Genomic DNA, 18,727 nt, shown 5'->3' on the forward strand with positions numbered 1-18,727 from the left:
ACAACCCAAGTTTGTCCAATCTTTCCTTATAGCTCATACCCTCTAATCCTGGTAAACCTCTTCTGCACCCTTTCCACAGTCTCCACATCCTTCCTAAAATGGCGTGACCAGAACTGCACACAGTACTGCAAGTGCAGTCTGACTATAAGTTTTATACAGCAGCAGCATAACTTCCTTACTCTTATACTCAACACCCTACCAATGAAGGCAAGTATGCCATATGCCTTCTTTGCCACCTTATCCATTTGCGCAGACACTTCCAGTGAACTATAGACTTAGACCTCAAGATCCTTCTGTACTTCAATGCTATTAAGGAGCCTACCATTAACAGTGAACTATGGACTTGCTAGAACTATATTAAAAGCTAGTTAAGTTACAGCTTATAGTGCAGTGAACAGCTGTGGTAACCACACTACAGAAAGGTTGTGAGAGGAGTCAAGAAAGTGCAGAAATTTAAAAAGATGTTGTGAGGGTCGGAAAATCACAGTTATGAGGAAAAACTGGTTAGGATGGGTTGAATTTTTCGAACTAAGATGACAGAGGGATGATTGAGGAGTTAAAAAAAAATTATGATAGACCTAGATAGGGGCCTATCAAAATGACCTACTTCCCTTGGCGGAGTGGGTAATAACTAGAAAACATAGATTTGAAGTAATTGGTATAAGGATTATAAGGGATTTGCAGAAAAATATTTCTCTCTCAATAATTTGTAGAGGTCCTGATCTTGCTACCAGAAACCATCACCCCATTTAAAAAGGTTTCTATATGCCCGCTTAGAGTTGTGAACTACAAGAGTATGGACCAAATTGTTTGAAGTGGTATTAACAAATGCCACTTTTGAGCAGCATGTATGAAATAGCCAAATAGCCTTTTCCTATGCTGTATATTTCTATGATTATACAACTAGTAATGGAGATCTTACAACTATTTGAGGAGATAGACTGATAATTTGCAGACAGATGAAGTTAAAGTACTAACTGAGTTATGGGATTGTGGAAATAAGATGCCAAAGAAAAAGCAGGAAATAAATCCATGCGCCTCTGAGTGGATAAGTCTTTCTAGATATCAGGACAATGCTTGACTGCTAGTAAGAAAGCAAATAGATGTTGGGTTTCAGAAAAGAGAAACAGAAGTTTATGGCAGAACATGTCCACCCTGACTCTTCACTATATCTAAAAAAGAAACCCACTGCTCTACACTCTTTCACAGAGCTATAACTTACCCAGCATCAATAATTATCTGATTTTCCCTTAAATGATGCAAAAGGCCTCTCTCATATCTGCTCACTGTAACAAAGAATTCCATTAATTCCACAACCCACCACATGGGACCATACCCAGAGTACTGAAAGCAGTTTTGATCTACTTACCTAACAAAAAGCATACACTTGCATAAAAGGTTCACCAGACTAATTCCTGGCATTATGCAACTGTTATTTGAGGAGAGTTTAGATTGACGAGGCCTGTATCTACCAGAGATTAGAAGAATGAGCTCACTGAAACATACATAACTTTGTATGCTTCAATGAGATCTGACAGGGCACAACAGGCTGGATGCAGAAAGGTCATTTCCCTGGCAACAGGATATAGAACAGAGGGGAAGAGTAAGAGGATGCAGAGCAAGACATTTAGGACTGAGAGAAGCGATTTTTCCCCCCAATTCAGAGGGTGGTAATACTGTGGAATCCTCTACCCCAGAAGGCTGTAGAGGCCAAGCGGCTGAATATATTTAGGAAGAGTTCTAGACACAAAAGGCATTAGGGACAGTGAGGAGAGAGTGAGAATATTTATTAAAATAGATGCTCAGCCATGATCGCTTTGAATGGCAGAGCAAGATAGAAGGGCCAAATGGTTTTTCCTGCTATTTTTTCCATGTTTTTAAAATAATCTCTAACTCATCCCAACTACCACTCATTGAAACCAAATTTAAAGAAAAGTCCTCATTTCACTGACTTCCTAGCCAGAATAAGGACAGCCAAATGTTTACTGTTATCATCACCAGAAAAAGGTTATAGCAGATTCACCAAAGTTAATGGGAATAGAAGTTCATCAGGGCAAGAAACAGGTGGCCAATCATCTACCACCCAATAGCACTAAAGTGAAAACTTACATTTTTTTTTGCTATTCATTAAGCAACACATTCATAATTTTGGAGACCTCAATTCAGTCTCATTCTCTGATCTATTGGGAGATAAATGTCATATCTTAAATGCCTTCCTTCTCAAGTTTTCTAATCCTATGATCATTTTAATAAATCTGTTGTGTTAACATCTTTATTGTCACTTTCACAATAAAGTGCCCAAAACTGGACACATCAATGTGACTGTGCAATAACTTACACAAATTTGGCATTAGTTCATTCTCTATTTTTAAATTTCTTAAAATGTTAGCCTTTTGTTACAAAAAAAACCATAGCTTGACACATTTGCATTCACTTCCCAATTTACGTATTTGAACTCCTTGATGGGTTTCATAATTCTCACCCTTTAGTCCATGGAGAAGCTCAGTTGTTCTTAGAATACTTTCACCAATGGAGTGAAAATGAGATTTCTTTAAAGACAAATTGGGTGCCATCTTGAAAAGAAATCTACACAGAAGCACAGTGGTGCAGATAATGGAGCAGCTGCCTTTCAGCTCCTGTGACCTGGGTTCACTCCTGACCTCCATTGTTATCCATGCAGAGTTTGCACAGAGTCCTGTATGGGTTTCTTCCTGGTGTTCCAAAATTGCTCCTAGTGTGCAAATAGAAACCTGGGGGAGGAGGAGTAGATAATGGGGATGTGGGAGAATAAAGAATGGGGAGAATAAAAGATTAATGTAACTGGGTGCTTGATAGTGCAGAACAGAGAGCCAAAAGGCCCGATTCCACACTACGTGCATCTTTGACAGCAACCGTGAGAGCAGGGAGGAAGATACCATGACTTTTCAAACATAGCCATTTTCATTCTTTCTACACTAAAATCCTCTGTTTTTTGCTTCTTATTCAATTCTTTCCATAAGTACTTTGAGATGCAATTAGCGACAATGCATAACCCCACAGATGCAGATCAAAGGTTTGAAATTCATGCATATGCAATCCATGCAAATTTTACTTTGCCACTTTAGAAGTCTAACTTGAATCGGCCATACTGATTAAGGAAGGTCCATGCAATCCAGAAATAGTAAAGCTACCCTCCCAAACTACAGTCCTGAGGAGAAATCTCAGCTATTTAAATTTGTATCAAAATGCAACATCCTGCCTAAATACCAAAGGTTATCCTTGCTGTGACAACACAATGGCTGGAGAACCTCCAACATAGGTCTTTCCAAGGGGAGTGATTATACATCAAGCACACAAATTATCACAACCTTTATTTTTGCAGAGATGGTCCAACTAAATTCAACCGGTTTGCCCTCATCTGGAATGGAACAATTTGATTTTTATGCTTAAATTAACATTAAAGAATGAACCACTAGAGTTGTGAATAAAATTTAGTCATTTATATTAATAAGATTGACATCCTTCTCTCTTCTTGTTTATATTTAACAATATTTCATGAAGAATCAATGCCCATAAAATGTACAATTTAGAATACCACATAATGCACTTCTTACCAGTTCCCGGGCTTCTTCCATTTGCTTTTCCACATTTGCAACCATAGATTTCTTGTCATCTAGAAAACAAACAAATGAATAAACATTCCAGATTTCATTCATGAAAAGTAGTTTCCTAAACTGATTAAAAGAATATGTAGCTACTTTAGCATTTAAATTTGATACCAAATCAGTAGCATCCCAAACCATAAAAGAAAGTACAGGTGGTTGTTGCAGGGTAGCAACTGACCATAACAGCTTTCATAGGCTCAGAAAGTTATTTCTTCAAAATTAACAACTTCCAGCATATGTATCAAGGATACACGAGTGCGATGTCGGGTTACTATCTGGTAAATCGCAATACCACAAGTTAAATGCAGGATGCGTCTTACAATGCAACATTATATATAATCAAAGTATGTTACACAATTAAAGTTAGATTCATTGCGTACACTTATTGGAGCCCAGTGATGACACAGCAAAACTATTAGAATGGAGACACAAGAGACTACCAATGCTGGAATCTGGAGGCAAAAAACTGCTGGAGGAACTCAGCAGGTCAAGCAGCATCTGTAAAGACAAAGGAATGGTCGATGTTTTGGATCATCATCCTGCATCAGAATTTTAGGGTCAGGACCTGAAATGTCAACCAGCCCTAATGCTTGACCTGCCAAGTTCCTTCAGCAATTTGTTTTTTGCTCCAAAACTGTTGGAGTCTTATTTCCCTTAGTTGTGTTACCATTTCCAAACACACTACAGAAAATATTTTATGAATGCTATTTTTAATATTTGTGAATTTTAGGAACAACAGTGGAGTGAGTTTTGGTCAATATTATACTGAAGACAAGGGAATCAGAAATCATGGAGGATGAAGGCGGCAAAAGTTACAGGTAGAAATCCTGCCAGAGAGCAGAGGTAAACCTCTTCAAGGTTAGCACTTCTGCAAGAGAATTAAGATCTTCCATTTGAAGCGTTAACTCTGTTTCTATTGTTGCAGATGCTACCTGACCTGCTTAGAGTTTCCAACAGTTTTTGTTTTCATTTCATACTTCCAATATCTGCAGTATTTTTGATTTTCATTAACAGGGGAACAACTGACTTGCCCGTTCAGTGAATCAAAGAATGGAAGAATGTGAAATCTGATGAAATAATGGAGAGCAAGAACAAAAATAAATACAACAGTGTGCAAAACATCCGGCCAATGGGACGGTGCAGTTCAGCCCAGCACAGACAGCCACCCATCTATATTACAGATAATTTACAGTACCCTACCTTCAGTTAGCTGCAGGGACAATTTAAATCCCGAAACTGAATATACATTGTCAAGAGGAACAATCTTGCTAACAGTGCAAGCTCCATCCTATCCCCAGAAATGCCTTGAATTGTCACATTCCGGGCTTAGGGCTAACAAATCTTTTGAATGGCTATGGACATCCCAGTGTCTCTGATGTTCAAAACATTTAGTCATGCTGTTAAAATTTAATGACCATTAAATATGCATTAACAATATTTAAAAACTATTAAAAACTGTAAAAAGCATTATCAATGAATAGCTACATATTTGTCTTAACTATATTTATTCCAAACAAAGTAAACTTGCTGCAACTTATCCATCTTTCTGAGAGGCATTCTTTTCCAATGAAATGAATTAAATGCTGAACCTGTACTAAGCTTGGTGCAGATTCAATGCCAGTACAAATCTAGTACAAGTTCAACATCTGATTTCCCAAAGTAACTGTGGCAAAACTCTACCATCCTTCCTTAGCTGATGAATCAATGTTCCACAATGTTGATCACCATGTGGAAGCAGCATTGAAATAGCAAGCACACTGCATAGAACATAGGGGATTTCAATATTCATCGACAAGAGTGATGATGCTGCTAATAACCAAGCTGGCCACGTCCTGAAGTTCATAGCTGACAGACTTGCCAACCTACCAGTCCTTTCTTATCCACCTGAAACATTCTCTCCCTCCACCTGTCTATCTTGCTGAGTTTTTTCCAGCATCTCCATTCTTATTTTACCAAACTACTATTGCCCCAACATTCCAACAACAATGAAGCTGCTCCAGAACAAAGCAGTCTATTTGATTGGCTCTCCATTCACCATCCTAAACATTCATTTCTACTGTCATTATTACAATGTGCTTGCAGTGTACACCATCTGTAAAATGTACTGGTGTAGGCTACTCTCACAGCACCTCCCAAACCTGGAACCTTCATCATCATGGACAAGGGCAGCAGCTACTTGGAAACTCAATTCAAGAGCAATTAGAGAATGTCCACATCCCATTAGAAAAGGAAACTATGAAAGAAGCATGAATTAATAAAAGGAGCTTTTTGGTCCTGCCACATGACCCATTAATGTTCAGCATAGCTGACAGCTGCATAATTAAACACATTATAGTAGAGGTATAAAAATTATTGCCTCAAAGTAATCCATGGACCAAAGAGACCGGAAACAATTCGTCCAAGTTTTGACTACCTTGCAGCTATTAGATGAATACCTTTGTTTCTTTTGTTTTTTTCAGTTATAAAGTATTAACGTATTCAAATCTAATCTGATTAATATTAGAAAAGTTAATGCAAAAAAAAAACTTATATTCATGCAACCATTTTAGCATCCCTTTTAGGATACCCCATGGTGACTTACAGCCCATAAAATGCTTTGAACTGTAATCAATATGGAAAACAACAACAGGAAACTTACACATAAATACCCACAAACAGCAAATGATAATAACCAAATAATCTGTTTGAGTGAAGGATTACTATTAGGCATGACAGCAAGTATAACTCCCTCGATCTTCTTCAGAATAGCTCTGTATTCATGGCCACCTGGGAGCCCTAGAAAAATCTGGATACTGCCACAGCACCCTCTTTGTACCACACTGGAATGTCTGCCCAGTTATTTAAGTTCAAGCTTTTCAAATCAGACTTGATCCCATAACCTTCTTAACCAAGAGTGCCGTCAACCCCACCAAAGCTGATAAATCTTAGAGCACAGATAGGAGATATCAACATTTACAATATGCTTTTAAAAAAAAACTTTCAGATGCTCCCATGAACGTGTTGCCTGCTCACCAAAAGAAAACAACAACACCGATTCAAAAATGTTTTTGGGGTGCACAGCAAGTACTGAAAAAAAAGAAACAACTTATGAATGGAAATCTGATTACTTCAGGAACCCACCACACTCATGGGTCTGCTGACCCCAATTGGAAACTGTATTTCACATTTCACTTACAATTTTTAGTTGATTATGAACGTAATCAACCAACAGTCTATGGCAGTGAATAAAACTGCCTTAAGGTAAAAAAAAACTGCAGATGCTATAAATCTGAAATACAAACAGAAAGTGCTGTAAATACTTAGCAGATCAGGCAGCATAAAGACAACTCAAGTTAAGTCAAGTCGAGTTTATTGTCACGTGCACAAGTATAGTAAGGTACAGGTACAATGGAAAAACTTGCTTCCAGCAGCATCACAGGCATGCAAGTACAGACAACACAGAATACAAATTATACAAGACAGTGAAGAGAAAGGAAATAAAAATATTAGTGCAAAAAAAAACGCTATCAGAGACAAGTCCATGGTAGTGCAAGAGGTAGTGCCTATTATTTATTTGCTGAGGTAGGATTAGGGTTTTGCAGGTCCGTTCAAGAACCTGATGATTGTAGGAAAGTAGCTGTTCCTGAACCTGGTGGTGTGGGACTTCAGATTTTTAAACCTCCTGCCTGACGGTGGCAGCAAGAAGATGGCATGGCCCAGATGGTGAGGATCCTTGATGATAGATGTCGTCTTCTTGATGCGGCGCCTCCTGTATATGCTGTCAATGGTGGGGAGGGCTGAGCCCGTGATGGACCAGGCTTTGTCCACTATGCTCTGCAGCCTCTTGCATTTCTGTGCATTGGAATTGCCATACCAGGTCATGATGCAACCAGTCAAGATACTTTCAGTGTATCTGTAGAAGTTTATTCGAGTATTTGGTGACATGCCACATCTTAAGCTTCTAAGAAATTAAAGGCACTGGCACACCTTCTTCATGATTGTATCTATGTGCTGGGCTCAGGACAGGTCATCTGAGATGTTAACACCAGGAATTTGAAGCTGCTGACTCTCTCCACCTCTGACCCAATGAGAACTGGCACGTGGGCTCCCAACTTCCTATTTCTGAAGTCAACGATTAGCTCAACATTGAGCGCAAGGTTGTTATGGCGACACCACTCGACCAGATCTTCTATCTCACTCCTGTAGGCTGACTCATCACCGCCCGAGATTCAACACCACTGTTGTTGGCCGTTGGCGAATTTGTAGATGGTATTGGAGGTGTGTAAAGAGAGTAGAGCTGGGGCTAAGCATGCAGCCTTGAGGTTCACCTGTGTTGATGGTCAGTGTTACTAATGTTGTTATTGATCCATACTGATTGAGGTCTGCCGATGAAGAAGTCAAGGATTGAGTTGCAAAGGGAGGTACAGGGGCTCAGGTCCTAGAGCTTGGTGATATGTTTGGAGGGGATGATAGCATTGAATGCCAAGTTGTAGTCAATGAACAGCAGCTTGGCATATGCAGTACTGTTGTCCAGATGATCTAAAACAGAGTGGAGAGTCAGTGAAATAGCATCTGCTGTTGATCTGTTGTGGGAAGAGGCAAATTGAAGGGGATCCATTTCTGATGCTGGACTTCATTCACGCCATAACCAACCTCTCTAAGGACTTCATTACGGTGAATCTAAGTGCTACCGGATGGGTTGAAGGTGTCCTTGAATACACCAGCCAGTTAGTCTATGCAGAGGGAAATGGTGTTCCCATCTTATCATGGAGATTACTTTGAACTCCCTATACACTAAAAAGTCTGTTTTATCTCAGCCATTAATCAGATTCAGCTCCCATGGCTATTTGCACTAATGGATTCCAATCTTAAATGGGTGACACCTTCTTCTGATACTATGTGCCCAAGTTCTAGATTAACTGAAGAGGCAAAATATTTCTTCAGCATTTTCCTGTTAAACAATGCCAGAATCTTACATGCTCAATAAGATCACAACTTTCCTTATGTCAATCCCTTTATCACAGGAATCAACTTTGTAAACCTTCTCTGAACTGCAATAAATGCAAAGTGAACTAAATGGCACAGAGATCCAAGTATTTACATTCAGAAATCTTTGAAGGCTGGAAGAAAATTTGAAAAAGCTGTTATGAAACCAAATGGCATCCTTGGCTTTTAAAAAAAACAGAATCAGAGGACAAAACCAAGGAAGCAAAGGTAATTTGTTAGATAAACATAGGTAGAACCTCAGCTGAAGAAGTGTCTTCAATTCTGAACCTTAAAAAAAATAGATAAAAGGGATTTTTTTTACAATTGTACCAAGATACTTATTATATCAAATGGATCCAAGAAGTAAAGGCTTATTTTCTAAAAGCACAGATGGTTATGAAGAGCTCAATAGAGGTATTCAAAACTAAGAGTAGTTCACCAGGGATGTGGGTATCCTCATACAAAAATCCCAGAAAAAACAGCAAGCAATGCAAAATAAGAAATGGCATGCGTGTCTATTTGCAAAGAGTTTAGAATGTAAAAATAAGTTAATGTTACTATAAACAAATAAGACTGGCAACACCAAGCCTGAAGTACTATATAGTTTGCTCCTTTTCTGCAGGATGATATAGATACCCGAGAGGCTGTGTAACATGGGGTTTACAGGACTGATTTCAGAGATAAGGTGATTGTCCCTTTGGGAGAGATTCAGTAGATTACACTAAATTACCCAGAGTTTTAGAAGACCAAGAGGTGTTTTTGTGCAACACAAACTCCTTAATGATATGACAGAGTAGATACTGGGGAAATGTTTCTCCTGGACTGCAATTCTAGTACTAAAGGTCACAGTATGAGATAGCTGCCATTTTAAGGTCACTAACTTGAAGCTTGAATTTTTTTTAAAATAGAAAAAGGCTACTAATGCTAAGTTGCTGAGTATATTCATGACAGAGCTAAATAGTTTTTGGTTATGAAGGTAACTGAGGTATATGGAAGTAGTGCAGAATAGTGAATTTTAAAAGCTTATTGTAATCTTATGAATGCCAGAGCTCCAAATATGTACTGCTGCTCATATTTTTGTTATGAATGAGGAAGCAAAGAGCATTTGTTTCAATTTGCCAATAGCCAAAGGTCAAAGAATTGAGATGACCAGCAAAAGAACTAGTGGCAATACAAGGAAAGCAATTTTAGACAGTAAGTTTCTGTACCTACTCATTCAGAATGCTGTTTTCTGAAAGGTGATGAGAACCAACTCAATAGCAGCATTCAAAAAAGATTTGGGTAAGTACTCGAAGACATTAAAAAAAACAGCCTGCCAAGTGCAAAGAACTGGAATTAATGGGATAATATCACTATAGAACTAATGGCAGTAAAATCAGAGCACGTTAATAAATAAAGCATGTTATTTTTACAATCATGTGCACTTAGTTACTCTTCATTTGGCAGCATCAATAATATGCATTGTTTTTATTCTCAGCTGTCTCCCACAAGCAATGAGGAATAAGCTCACACAAAATAACCTGAAACAGTACAACCAGTAACGTCAATAGGTTAATTAATCTAAGCTTGTTGTGACTCTAGAACTTAGCATTAAAATTCAGCCCTGGGAAGCATAGGTAACTTCCCAGGGAAGCATACTACCACTATCATTGCTCACAAGCATCATACACATGTCTCAGGATTCACAAAGAGATAGAAAATTCAGACATTTGAAAAGATAAATAATTTTAATTTTATAATTTATCCATCCACATCAAAAAATTCAGAATTGTAATTTGTGGAAATCAGTAAAATTCTAGAGACTTCCAAATACAGAACAATATATTGGGAATTAATATTAATTTCTGCATCATGGAAGAATATCCCTAGTCCAGAACAATAGTACAGGAGGAGGCAGATAAACAGGCTGTACTTTACAAAACCTCACCCAAAAGCCAACGTGATGTTAGAGTATCACAAAGCAGATAGTCCCAATAGAAAGGAAAGCACAAGTTAAGAGCAAGAGAGGTGAAGGAATCGTATTATCTTCTTCTCAAGCAGGCCCTTGGGATCAATGACAACTTACATTCACTCCAGTTTTCTGGGTTCTTACATGACCTAATGAGGCCAAAATGAGATCAGCAGGGTGTGAAGTAAGGTGGTTTGTGAGGTGGTGCACACCTTCCACTATTTATCATGGGCTTCAATGTACAAGCTCAAAGATCTCAATACCATCCCAAATGCCCCTTTTCCACTTTGGGTGGTCATAGGTCTGGGATTCCAAAGAGTTAGTGGAAATGAAAATCAAAACAAAAACTGCAGCTGAAGAACACTATGATGCAGAAGAAAACTTCTTCGAAGTAGGTATCCTTGAGGAGACTTGAGGAGAAATCATAGTGTTTTTCATCTAGATTTCAGCATCTGCAGTCCGTTGTTTCCCCCAAGAAGTTGCAGCTGCTGGAAATCCAAAATAAAAACAGAAAATGACAGAAAAACTCAGGTCAGGCAGCATCTGTAGAAAAAGAAACAGTTAACATTTCAGGTCGAAGCCTCTTCATCAGAAATTCCTTAGTTTCTCTTTCCATGAATGCTGCCAGACCTGCTGAGCTTTCTAGCATTTCCTGTTATGAGTTGGTTCTTTCTCAAAGAGGCTTTAAGCACATTATTGAATCTTTCCTCTGTCTACTTGGTAATTTTTTCCCACGACAGAGCTAGGAATAGAATATCTGTGTAGGGAATCTGGTGTCAGGCATGTGAACAATATGGCCAGCCTTGGAGATGTTGGTCTGGTAGTATGTGCCAAAATTAGTTTGATTATACATTCAGTGGACTTGGAGGATCTTGCAGAAACAGAATTGGTGATATCTTGAAATGCCTGCTATAAGTTGTCTGAAGCACAAGAGGTCAGGGATCACTGCTGCTTGGCATAAGTTTTGTGCTAATTTTGAGACATTGATCTTCAAACACCCCTTTCCTCAATCAACAAAGGTCCATGCCGCCACGTTGAAGGCAATGGTGAATGTCATCACTGATATCTGCCATCACTGAGAGGTGGCTCTCAAGATGCATTTTTCAGATCTCACCATGAACCTTTAATGAGTTATACTGTAGATGGCAGCAATGGAACAAATTCAGAGACTGGCAGAATGTCTCCCAACACCAGGGACTGAGATCAATACCGATTTCAAATGTTGCCTGTGCAGAGTCTGCACATTTCTTCATAACCACCTGAGTTGCCTCCAGGCGTTCTGGTTTCCTCTCACAGATGGAAATTACCCCCAAATGTAGGTTAATGATTACTATAAAGTTACTCTTTAGCGTTGGTTAATGGTTAAAGGGCTCAAAGAGGAGTTGATTGGCATGTGTGAGGATAATTTTCAGGGTACAGGGATAAAAGGAGAGGGAGCAAATGACTAATAAGATTGATCCCCTGGGAACCAGTATGGATCCGATAGGTTGAACAGCCTCCTTCTGTCTTGTTATAAATATAACACAGAATGGAAAAGAAGAATAACACAAACATTGATTTTTTTTAAAAGAGAGAAAACAAAATCTCTCTACCACTCTCCGTTGAGGGCCTTTGTTCTGCTCCTCACTGAGCTTGAGGACCAGGTATTGTTTATGACTCAGTTCCATCTTAATCATTGTACATGACTCAGTTCTAACCTCATCAATCTATTTGTTACTGAGCTACCAGAAACAATATGTTCTTCAAAAGAAAGAAAAACAGCAGTTTCCGATTTAATTGTCATCCTAAAAACAAAGTAAATGTAATAGGATATAATTAGCTTGTAACCTTGACTAAGAACTGAACAGTGAACAACATGAAATGAATGGATTTTGCTTCATACAATCATCAGAATAAGAATTTCATTTTGTTTTTTAAAATCTGGAAAGCAAAAGTACCACCTTAACTATTCCAGCACATTTTTGTCATTAACTTAATCCACAAGTTCAAGAGAGGAAAAGAGTTATCAGTAAACAGTAGCGTAGCAGTTAGCGCAACGCTATTACAGCGCCAGCAATCGGGGTTTGATTCCCATCGCTGTCTGTAAGGAGTTTGTACATTCTCCCTTGTCTGCGTGGGTTTCCTCCGGGTGCTCCGGTTTCCTCCCACATTGCAAAGACGTACAGGTAGGTTAATTTGGGTTTAAAGTGGGCGGCACGGACTTGTTGGCTGGAAGGGCCTGTTACCACGCTGTAAATAAAACTTTAAAAATTTAAGAGCTTTAACCAAATAACATTCTAGAGAATGTGTCTATACCAATCACATTCCATAGAAACTCATCCATAATTACAAGAGACCAAGACTTTTTTTTCTGATCACACACTTTTGCCCTCACCACTTAAAATCAAGTGGTTAAATGGGTACTAATTAATCTATTTTTGAAATGAATAAACATAGTTGGATTATTCTTCTGTAACTATTTACTTAGTAATGAATGTAGAAAATAACCTGTTCTAACCTCTTTCTTTTCTTGAAACTTTCTAATAATGTGATTGGCAAAATAGCTACTGGATTGTTCAGAAATTCTCCCCACCCACTACCACCCTGCAATACCCCTACAATTTCCAGGTCATATAAATTTTTTTTGATTAGTGAACAACCTTTAACTGTAAAGAAAATATTTTTAACATACACATTATCCATGCCCTTTAAAAAGCTGAGAGTTACATACATTTAACATTATTAACAAAACAAAATTCAGTTCTACTAGTCTTCCTTAATCACAGAGTCCCTAATCTCAGAGGTGGAGAAGTGGGGTGCTCAACTGTCAAATACTCAATCCTCACCCCTCATCCATTTGGTTTTTGGCATATTAACTTGTTATCAAGAATAAGCTATTGGAGCATCCATTGAAAGTAATTGGGGTCCCACTTTAAATGTACAAATCCATAACTTTAATCCGAGACTTGAGACTCGATTTGAGGCAGGTAAAATAACGCTAAGCATCACCCCTCCTGTTAGGCAGACCCGCTGGGAGCAAAATCCTGGGCTAAAAGCAGTCCAAAATTAAGTATCTATTAGCTTCTTTTGTGAGGCAAGAGAGTCAGGAGTGCTCCTCCAAGAGCAAAATTCTAACAGGGCTCAATAGTGCAGATGTAGGAATGATGTCTAGAGCCAGTCCCAAAATAAGCAGTCGGCCATTCAGGATTGAGATAAGAGATTTCTTCATCCACAACATCGTGGAACCCTCTTCCGAAGAGGACTGTGAGGTTCAGTCACTGAGCATATTCTAGACAAATTTCAATAGATTTTTCAGACATTAAGAGAATCAAGGGATACGGGGTCAGTGAAGGAAAGTGGTCCTGAAGTAAAAGATCTGCCATGATCTTATCGAACAGCAGAACAGGTACAAGGGGTTGAATGGTCTAATCTTGCTCCTACTTCTTGTGTTCTTTGGCTTATGGCTAGATTCTCCCTTGCTCCCACCCACACTTCCTAACCACTCTAGTAATCTTTTTACCCCTCAAGTGTTTACCACAGCATCTCCCCCACACCACCCCCCTTCATCTGATTAGCATTAATACAGATCCCTGATATTGTCCCTTACCATCAGACATTCATACTAGCCACATAGGCAAGTAGGTAGCTTGGATAAGTGTTGAGCAATAATTTAATTATATTAAGCTCTGCCGCATCCTCTCACCTTCACCACGTCTACTCCCTCACTAGTAATAACCAAGGACACTGACATTTTTCTCTAATCGTCAAAGAAATTCCAAATTGATGTAATGAACATGGAAATCAACCTTCCACGTTGAGCACCTTCACTCATCTCCCTGTGGCCAGCTATTTTAATTCCACTTCCCATTCCCACACTGATATGTCTGTCCACAGCCTCCTCTACTGCCAAGTTGAGGCTAGATGCAGATTAGAGGAACAACACCTCATATGTCACCTTGCTAGTCTCCAATATGATTGCACGAACATCGATTTCTTTAACTTCTGGTATCCACTCCCTTCTGAACATCAATTTATCTAACTTGTGGTGTAACCACCCCCTCGGTCCCCCACTTTGTTTTCACTTATCTCACTGGCTCCATCACCCCTTCGCTGCCCTGTCCCCTCCCCCACCCATCACCTACACATCCCTCCCTCTGGTTCCCCTCCTTCCCTTTATTCCATGGTCCACTGTCCTCTCCTATCAGATTCCATCTTCTTCAGCCCTTTGTCACTTCCACCTTTCACTTCCCAGCTTCTTACATCATTCCCACTATCTTCCCCCTCAGCTGGATTCACCTATCACCCGCCAACTCTTGCTCCACCTCCTCCCCCGACCCCTTCATACTGGATATCTTCCCTCTTTCTTTCCAGTCCTAATGAAGGGTCTTGACCTGAAACGTCGACTGTCCATTTCCCTCCATAGATGCTGCCTGACCTGTTGATTTCCTCCAGCATTTTGTGCATTGTTCTGGAAATCAACCGTTTCTCTGTTCTGCATACTTGAATCCATTTGTACTATAGGTATTCTTAATACCTACAATTATCACCACTTTCATAACCATGCATGAAATACCACTCAATTCTTCAATGTCAAAGTGGTCAATGCAACTTGTCAAAATTTGCAGTGTAGTAATGATAAGACTTTAAGTCTTAAAAGGTTGACCACAATTAAAAGGAGTGTACACACTAAATGCTGGAGGAACTCAGCAGGTTAGGCAGCATCTATGGAGGGAAAGGAACCGTCAACGTTTTGGCCTAGACCCTACATCAGGACTGCAAAGAACAAGGGCAGAAGCCAGAATAAAAAGGGGTGGGGGTGGGGAAAAGGGGGGAGAAGCACGAGCTGGTGGGTTATAGATGAATACAGGAGAGGGGGGAAGGTAGGTAGGTGGGAGGGGTTGAAGCGGGAATGACATGAGAAGCTGGGAGGTAATAGGTGGGAGAGGTAAAGGATTGAACAATATGGAATCTGACAGGAAAGGACAGTAGAACATTGAATACAAGGGAAGGAGGTGGGAAACCAGAGGGAGGAAGGTGTGGGTGACAGGCAGGACAGGAGGCGGGTAAAGGAATGTGGCAAGGTTTGCAAGCTGCAGCAGCCCGTACCATCCCAGTTCCTATATTACACATGTAAGGAAAAGACTTTACAATATATAAAGTTAGATACAAAGACTTTTACTTGCTGCTTTCCAATTATATACACAAGATACAGCATTACAATCAAGGTGCATATCTGAACTGGTTTATATTCAGCTAGTCGTTTTTCCCCCAAGGCCAACGTTTATCGTCTATCCTTAAAAGCCCAAAGAAGATGGTGGCAAGCCATCCCTTAAGTTATTGCAGTCCTTCTATTGAAGGTACTACTAAATGCTGTTGTAACAGGACTTAAAATTCAGCAACAGAATGGCAACAAATTTCCAACCTGTTGCATACTGGAGCAGAAACTAGAAGGTGGAATTCCATGCACCTGCTGCCCTCGTCCTTCTTGAAAACAAAGATTATGGGTTAAGGAGTTTCCAAAGTTACTAGGCAAGTAACTACAGTACATTTTGTAGATGGTGCATCAATGGTGAAGGAAATGAATGTGCAGAATGTGATGAATGGAGTGCAAATCAAACAGACCTCAGTGGTGCCCATTTAACTTCAGTGTTGCTTAAGCTGTACTCATCCAAACAAGTGAAGAGTATTCCATCACATTCCTACCTTATGCCTTGCAGAAGGGCACAGGATACACAGCTTCTATATTTATTTTTCTGGTCCAGTTTAGTTTCCTATCACTGATAACTCCACCCTTGCTCCTAAATGTTGATGAAGCAGAACCCAATGACAGTAACACCGTTGAATGTCGCACGTCTGAATGTACATCCTCCCCAAACTTTGCCAAAATTACAGAATAAACCAAGCTCACAACTTGTACTGGACATTGTTACAAGTTTCTAATTAATTAGTGTCCAACCATTGGTCATGCTTTCTGGAAAAATAATATTTTGCAAAAAAAACTCCTTAGTTTCCAAAGTAAAATTCACCAGGTTTTGTATGGTTAAACAACTAATATATAATTAGATATTATAATGAAAATCAGAAATTAATTAAATTCTTATCAAGAATTGTACTAGTGATTTTTTTCCCTCACTTTTCCTGTCACAAGAAGATGACTGTACCTGAGTCACTGTTTTGAATTCCAGCTATCCATTACCATGGGTCAAACAAACCCACTATTTCCAATTCTTTCTCTATCTAACGTCCCCCTAATCTAGCATCTTCTTCTTCCCCTTCCCTGTGCAGTGCCAACTTCTCTTGAATATCGACATTCTGTCAGGCCACAACAGGGGCATCTACACCCAGGTCCAGGGAATCATTCTAAATGCTTGCTTTGTGATCGCCATTCACCAAGTAAACCAATGCCACTGAAACTAAGGCTGATGGACTGAAGTAGAATCTGATACAGAACAAGTCTTCCCTCATGTGCTTTCTTTGGTGTCTCCAATATCTTTTTCTCTTCCTTGATGAAAGTAAACAACATTTTGTCCATCTTCTTCATTTCACACATCCACTGGATCATTTTCATGACTGGACTCCTGAAAGTTGAGGGGCAATGCCTCTGCTCAATGTAATAATGATGGACACCTTTGTTCATTGCTACTCTCCTATCGCATGATATTTCTGTCCATACTCTGCAGTTTGATAGCTGTCCTATGATGATAGATAACAGTTCATGAGAAATATGTTCGAAAAAAAATCAGGTGGTGGGGAAAGAAAGAGGTGTCAACTATTCAGTGCAATGAAGAGCTAGATAAAGAGTTAGGAGGTGGTAGAGGCAGGTACAATCACAGCATCTAAAAAGAATTTGGACAGGTACAAGGATAGGAGGAAGAGAGGATATGAAAGAAATGCAGGAAAATGGGATCGGTGTAGAAACAAGCATCTTGGTCAGCATAGTCGAGTCAGGCCAAAGGGCCTGTTTCCATGCTGAATGACTCTTGGACTCCAGCTCAATCACTGAGCAGCAACAGGATGGATGAAAGGACAACTGAACCATTTTCCTCATTATTCCTAAATACATAGCTGAATACTTTCCTTTTTAGATCAATTCCATACATATTCCTTTGAAATTAGTTGCAAGACTGCTTATTCTTTCACTAAAGATATTACTTTGTTAACTTATCAATTGAACAAGGTCTACCAAGGTGACTTTGTGGCTAAAATTGGTCTCGCATTGCTAATCTGTATAATTCCGTGCAATGTTTAGATCTGATCGTTCGTCTATTTGGAGGGAACTAGTTATATGTTCATCCACACGAAATTAGCTACCACGTGGCAAAAGAAATCAGGTTTCCACCTCTAATCAGAATCCTGTAATTTCTATACAAATGTGACCGGGAGCGATTGTTAAAACAAGTTTGGCTTTGCTGCAATACTCGGTACAGATGTTGGATTCCAGGGCAACACCCACCAGTTGCATTACATCCAACCAACTCACTGCAATCGCGTTTAACTCTAATTACTTATGAATAATGAATGCACTACCTTTCAAGTCAACCTTACTTAAAGCACGGTAGTCGACAGCCTTTTTTTAACAACTCAACGAGAGGCGTCAAACTGTTGAGTTTTGTATTTTTAAAAAGGAGCAAATGGATAATATTGTTTAAATGCACAGACAATATTCGCGAACCTACTCTGTAAAATGACTCGGTTCACAGTCACCCACCCCCATCCCAAGCTCTCAACTCTCTCTCTCTCTCTCTCTCCCCGATCAAATGCATCAGGCAGACTGCGCTTCCCCACCTCCGGATAACTTCGGGATTCTGCCCACTTTATTGGTGATGTCTGCCGTCAGGGTTCCGAAATCCTGCTCGTAAACCTCGAAGTCCGAGGACATGTTTTGTGCAGAAACTGTCCCGCCGGTGCAGAGAGTTTAAAGTGGAGCAGCGGCCGCTTCTTCCGGCCTGTGTGACGGAGGCTTCTGGAAACTGCCCTCCTTCCCCCGCCCGTCACTTCCAGAGAAGGAGCAGCAGCCTCGTCAACCGCTGAAGCTCCGGAAACCAACGGCGCTGAGGTGGCTCGGTGACAGGTGTCAAGGCTGCGTTTACCTTATTAAAAAAAAGGGGAGGGGGTGGGGGACACAATTAAAGTCCCCACCGCACATTAGCGTCAGGGAACAGAATGTAAACAGACCGGGGCCGGAGTTGTA

The 18,727-nt window shown here is 39.8% G+C and overlaps 1 protein-coding gene across 4 annotated transcripts in view; it reads right to left on the reverse strand.

The window, feature by feature from the left end:
• The window catches only part of vti1a (vesicle transport through interaction with t-SNAREs 1A), a 265,382-nt gene extending 246,676 nt beyond the window's left edge, over positions 1–18,706 (reverse strand). For 2 of the 4 annotated variants that reach the window (XM_052027224.1, XM_052027221.1), the window contains exons 1-2: positions 18,322–18,704; positions 3,594–3,652 (exon numbers count right to left, since the gene is read on the reverse strand). In XM_052027224.1, the coding sequence (XP_051883184.1) occupies positions 3,594–3,652; positions 18,322–18,415 (153 nt within the window). In that variant the 5' untranslated portion in view covers positions 18,416–18,704. Of the gene's footprint in view, positions 1–3,593; positions 3,653–18,321 lie in introns of all 4 variants that reach the window. The other 2 variants (XM_052027223.1, XM_052027222.1) reach the window with 2 other exon arrangements.
• Positions 18,707–18,727: the final 21 nt, after the last annotated feature.

This window comes from Pristis pectinata, chromosome 12, assembly GCF_009764475.1.
Source record: "Pristis pectinata isolate sPriPec2 chromosome 12, sPriPec2.1.pri, whole genome shotgun sequence".
In the NCBI taxonomy this organism is placed as follows: Eukaryota; Metazoa; Chordata; class Chondrichthyes; order Rhinopristiformes; family Pristidae; genus Pristis; species Pristis pectinata.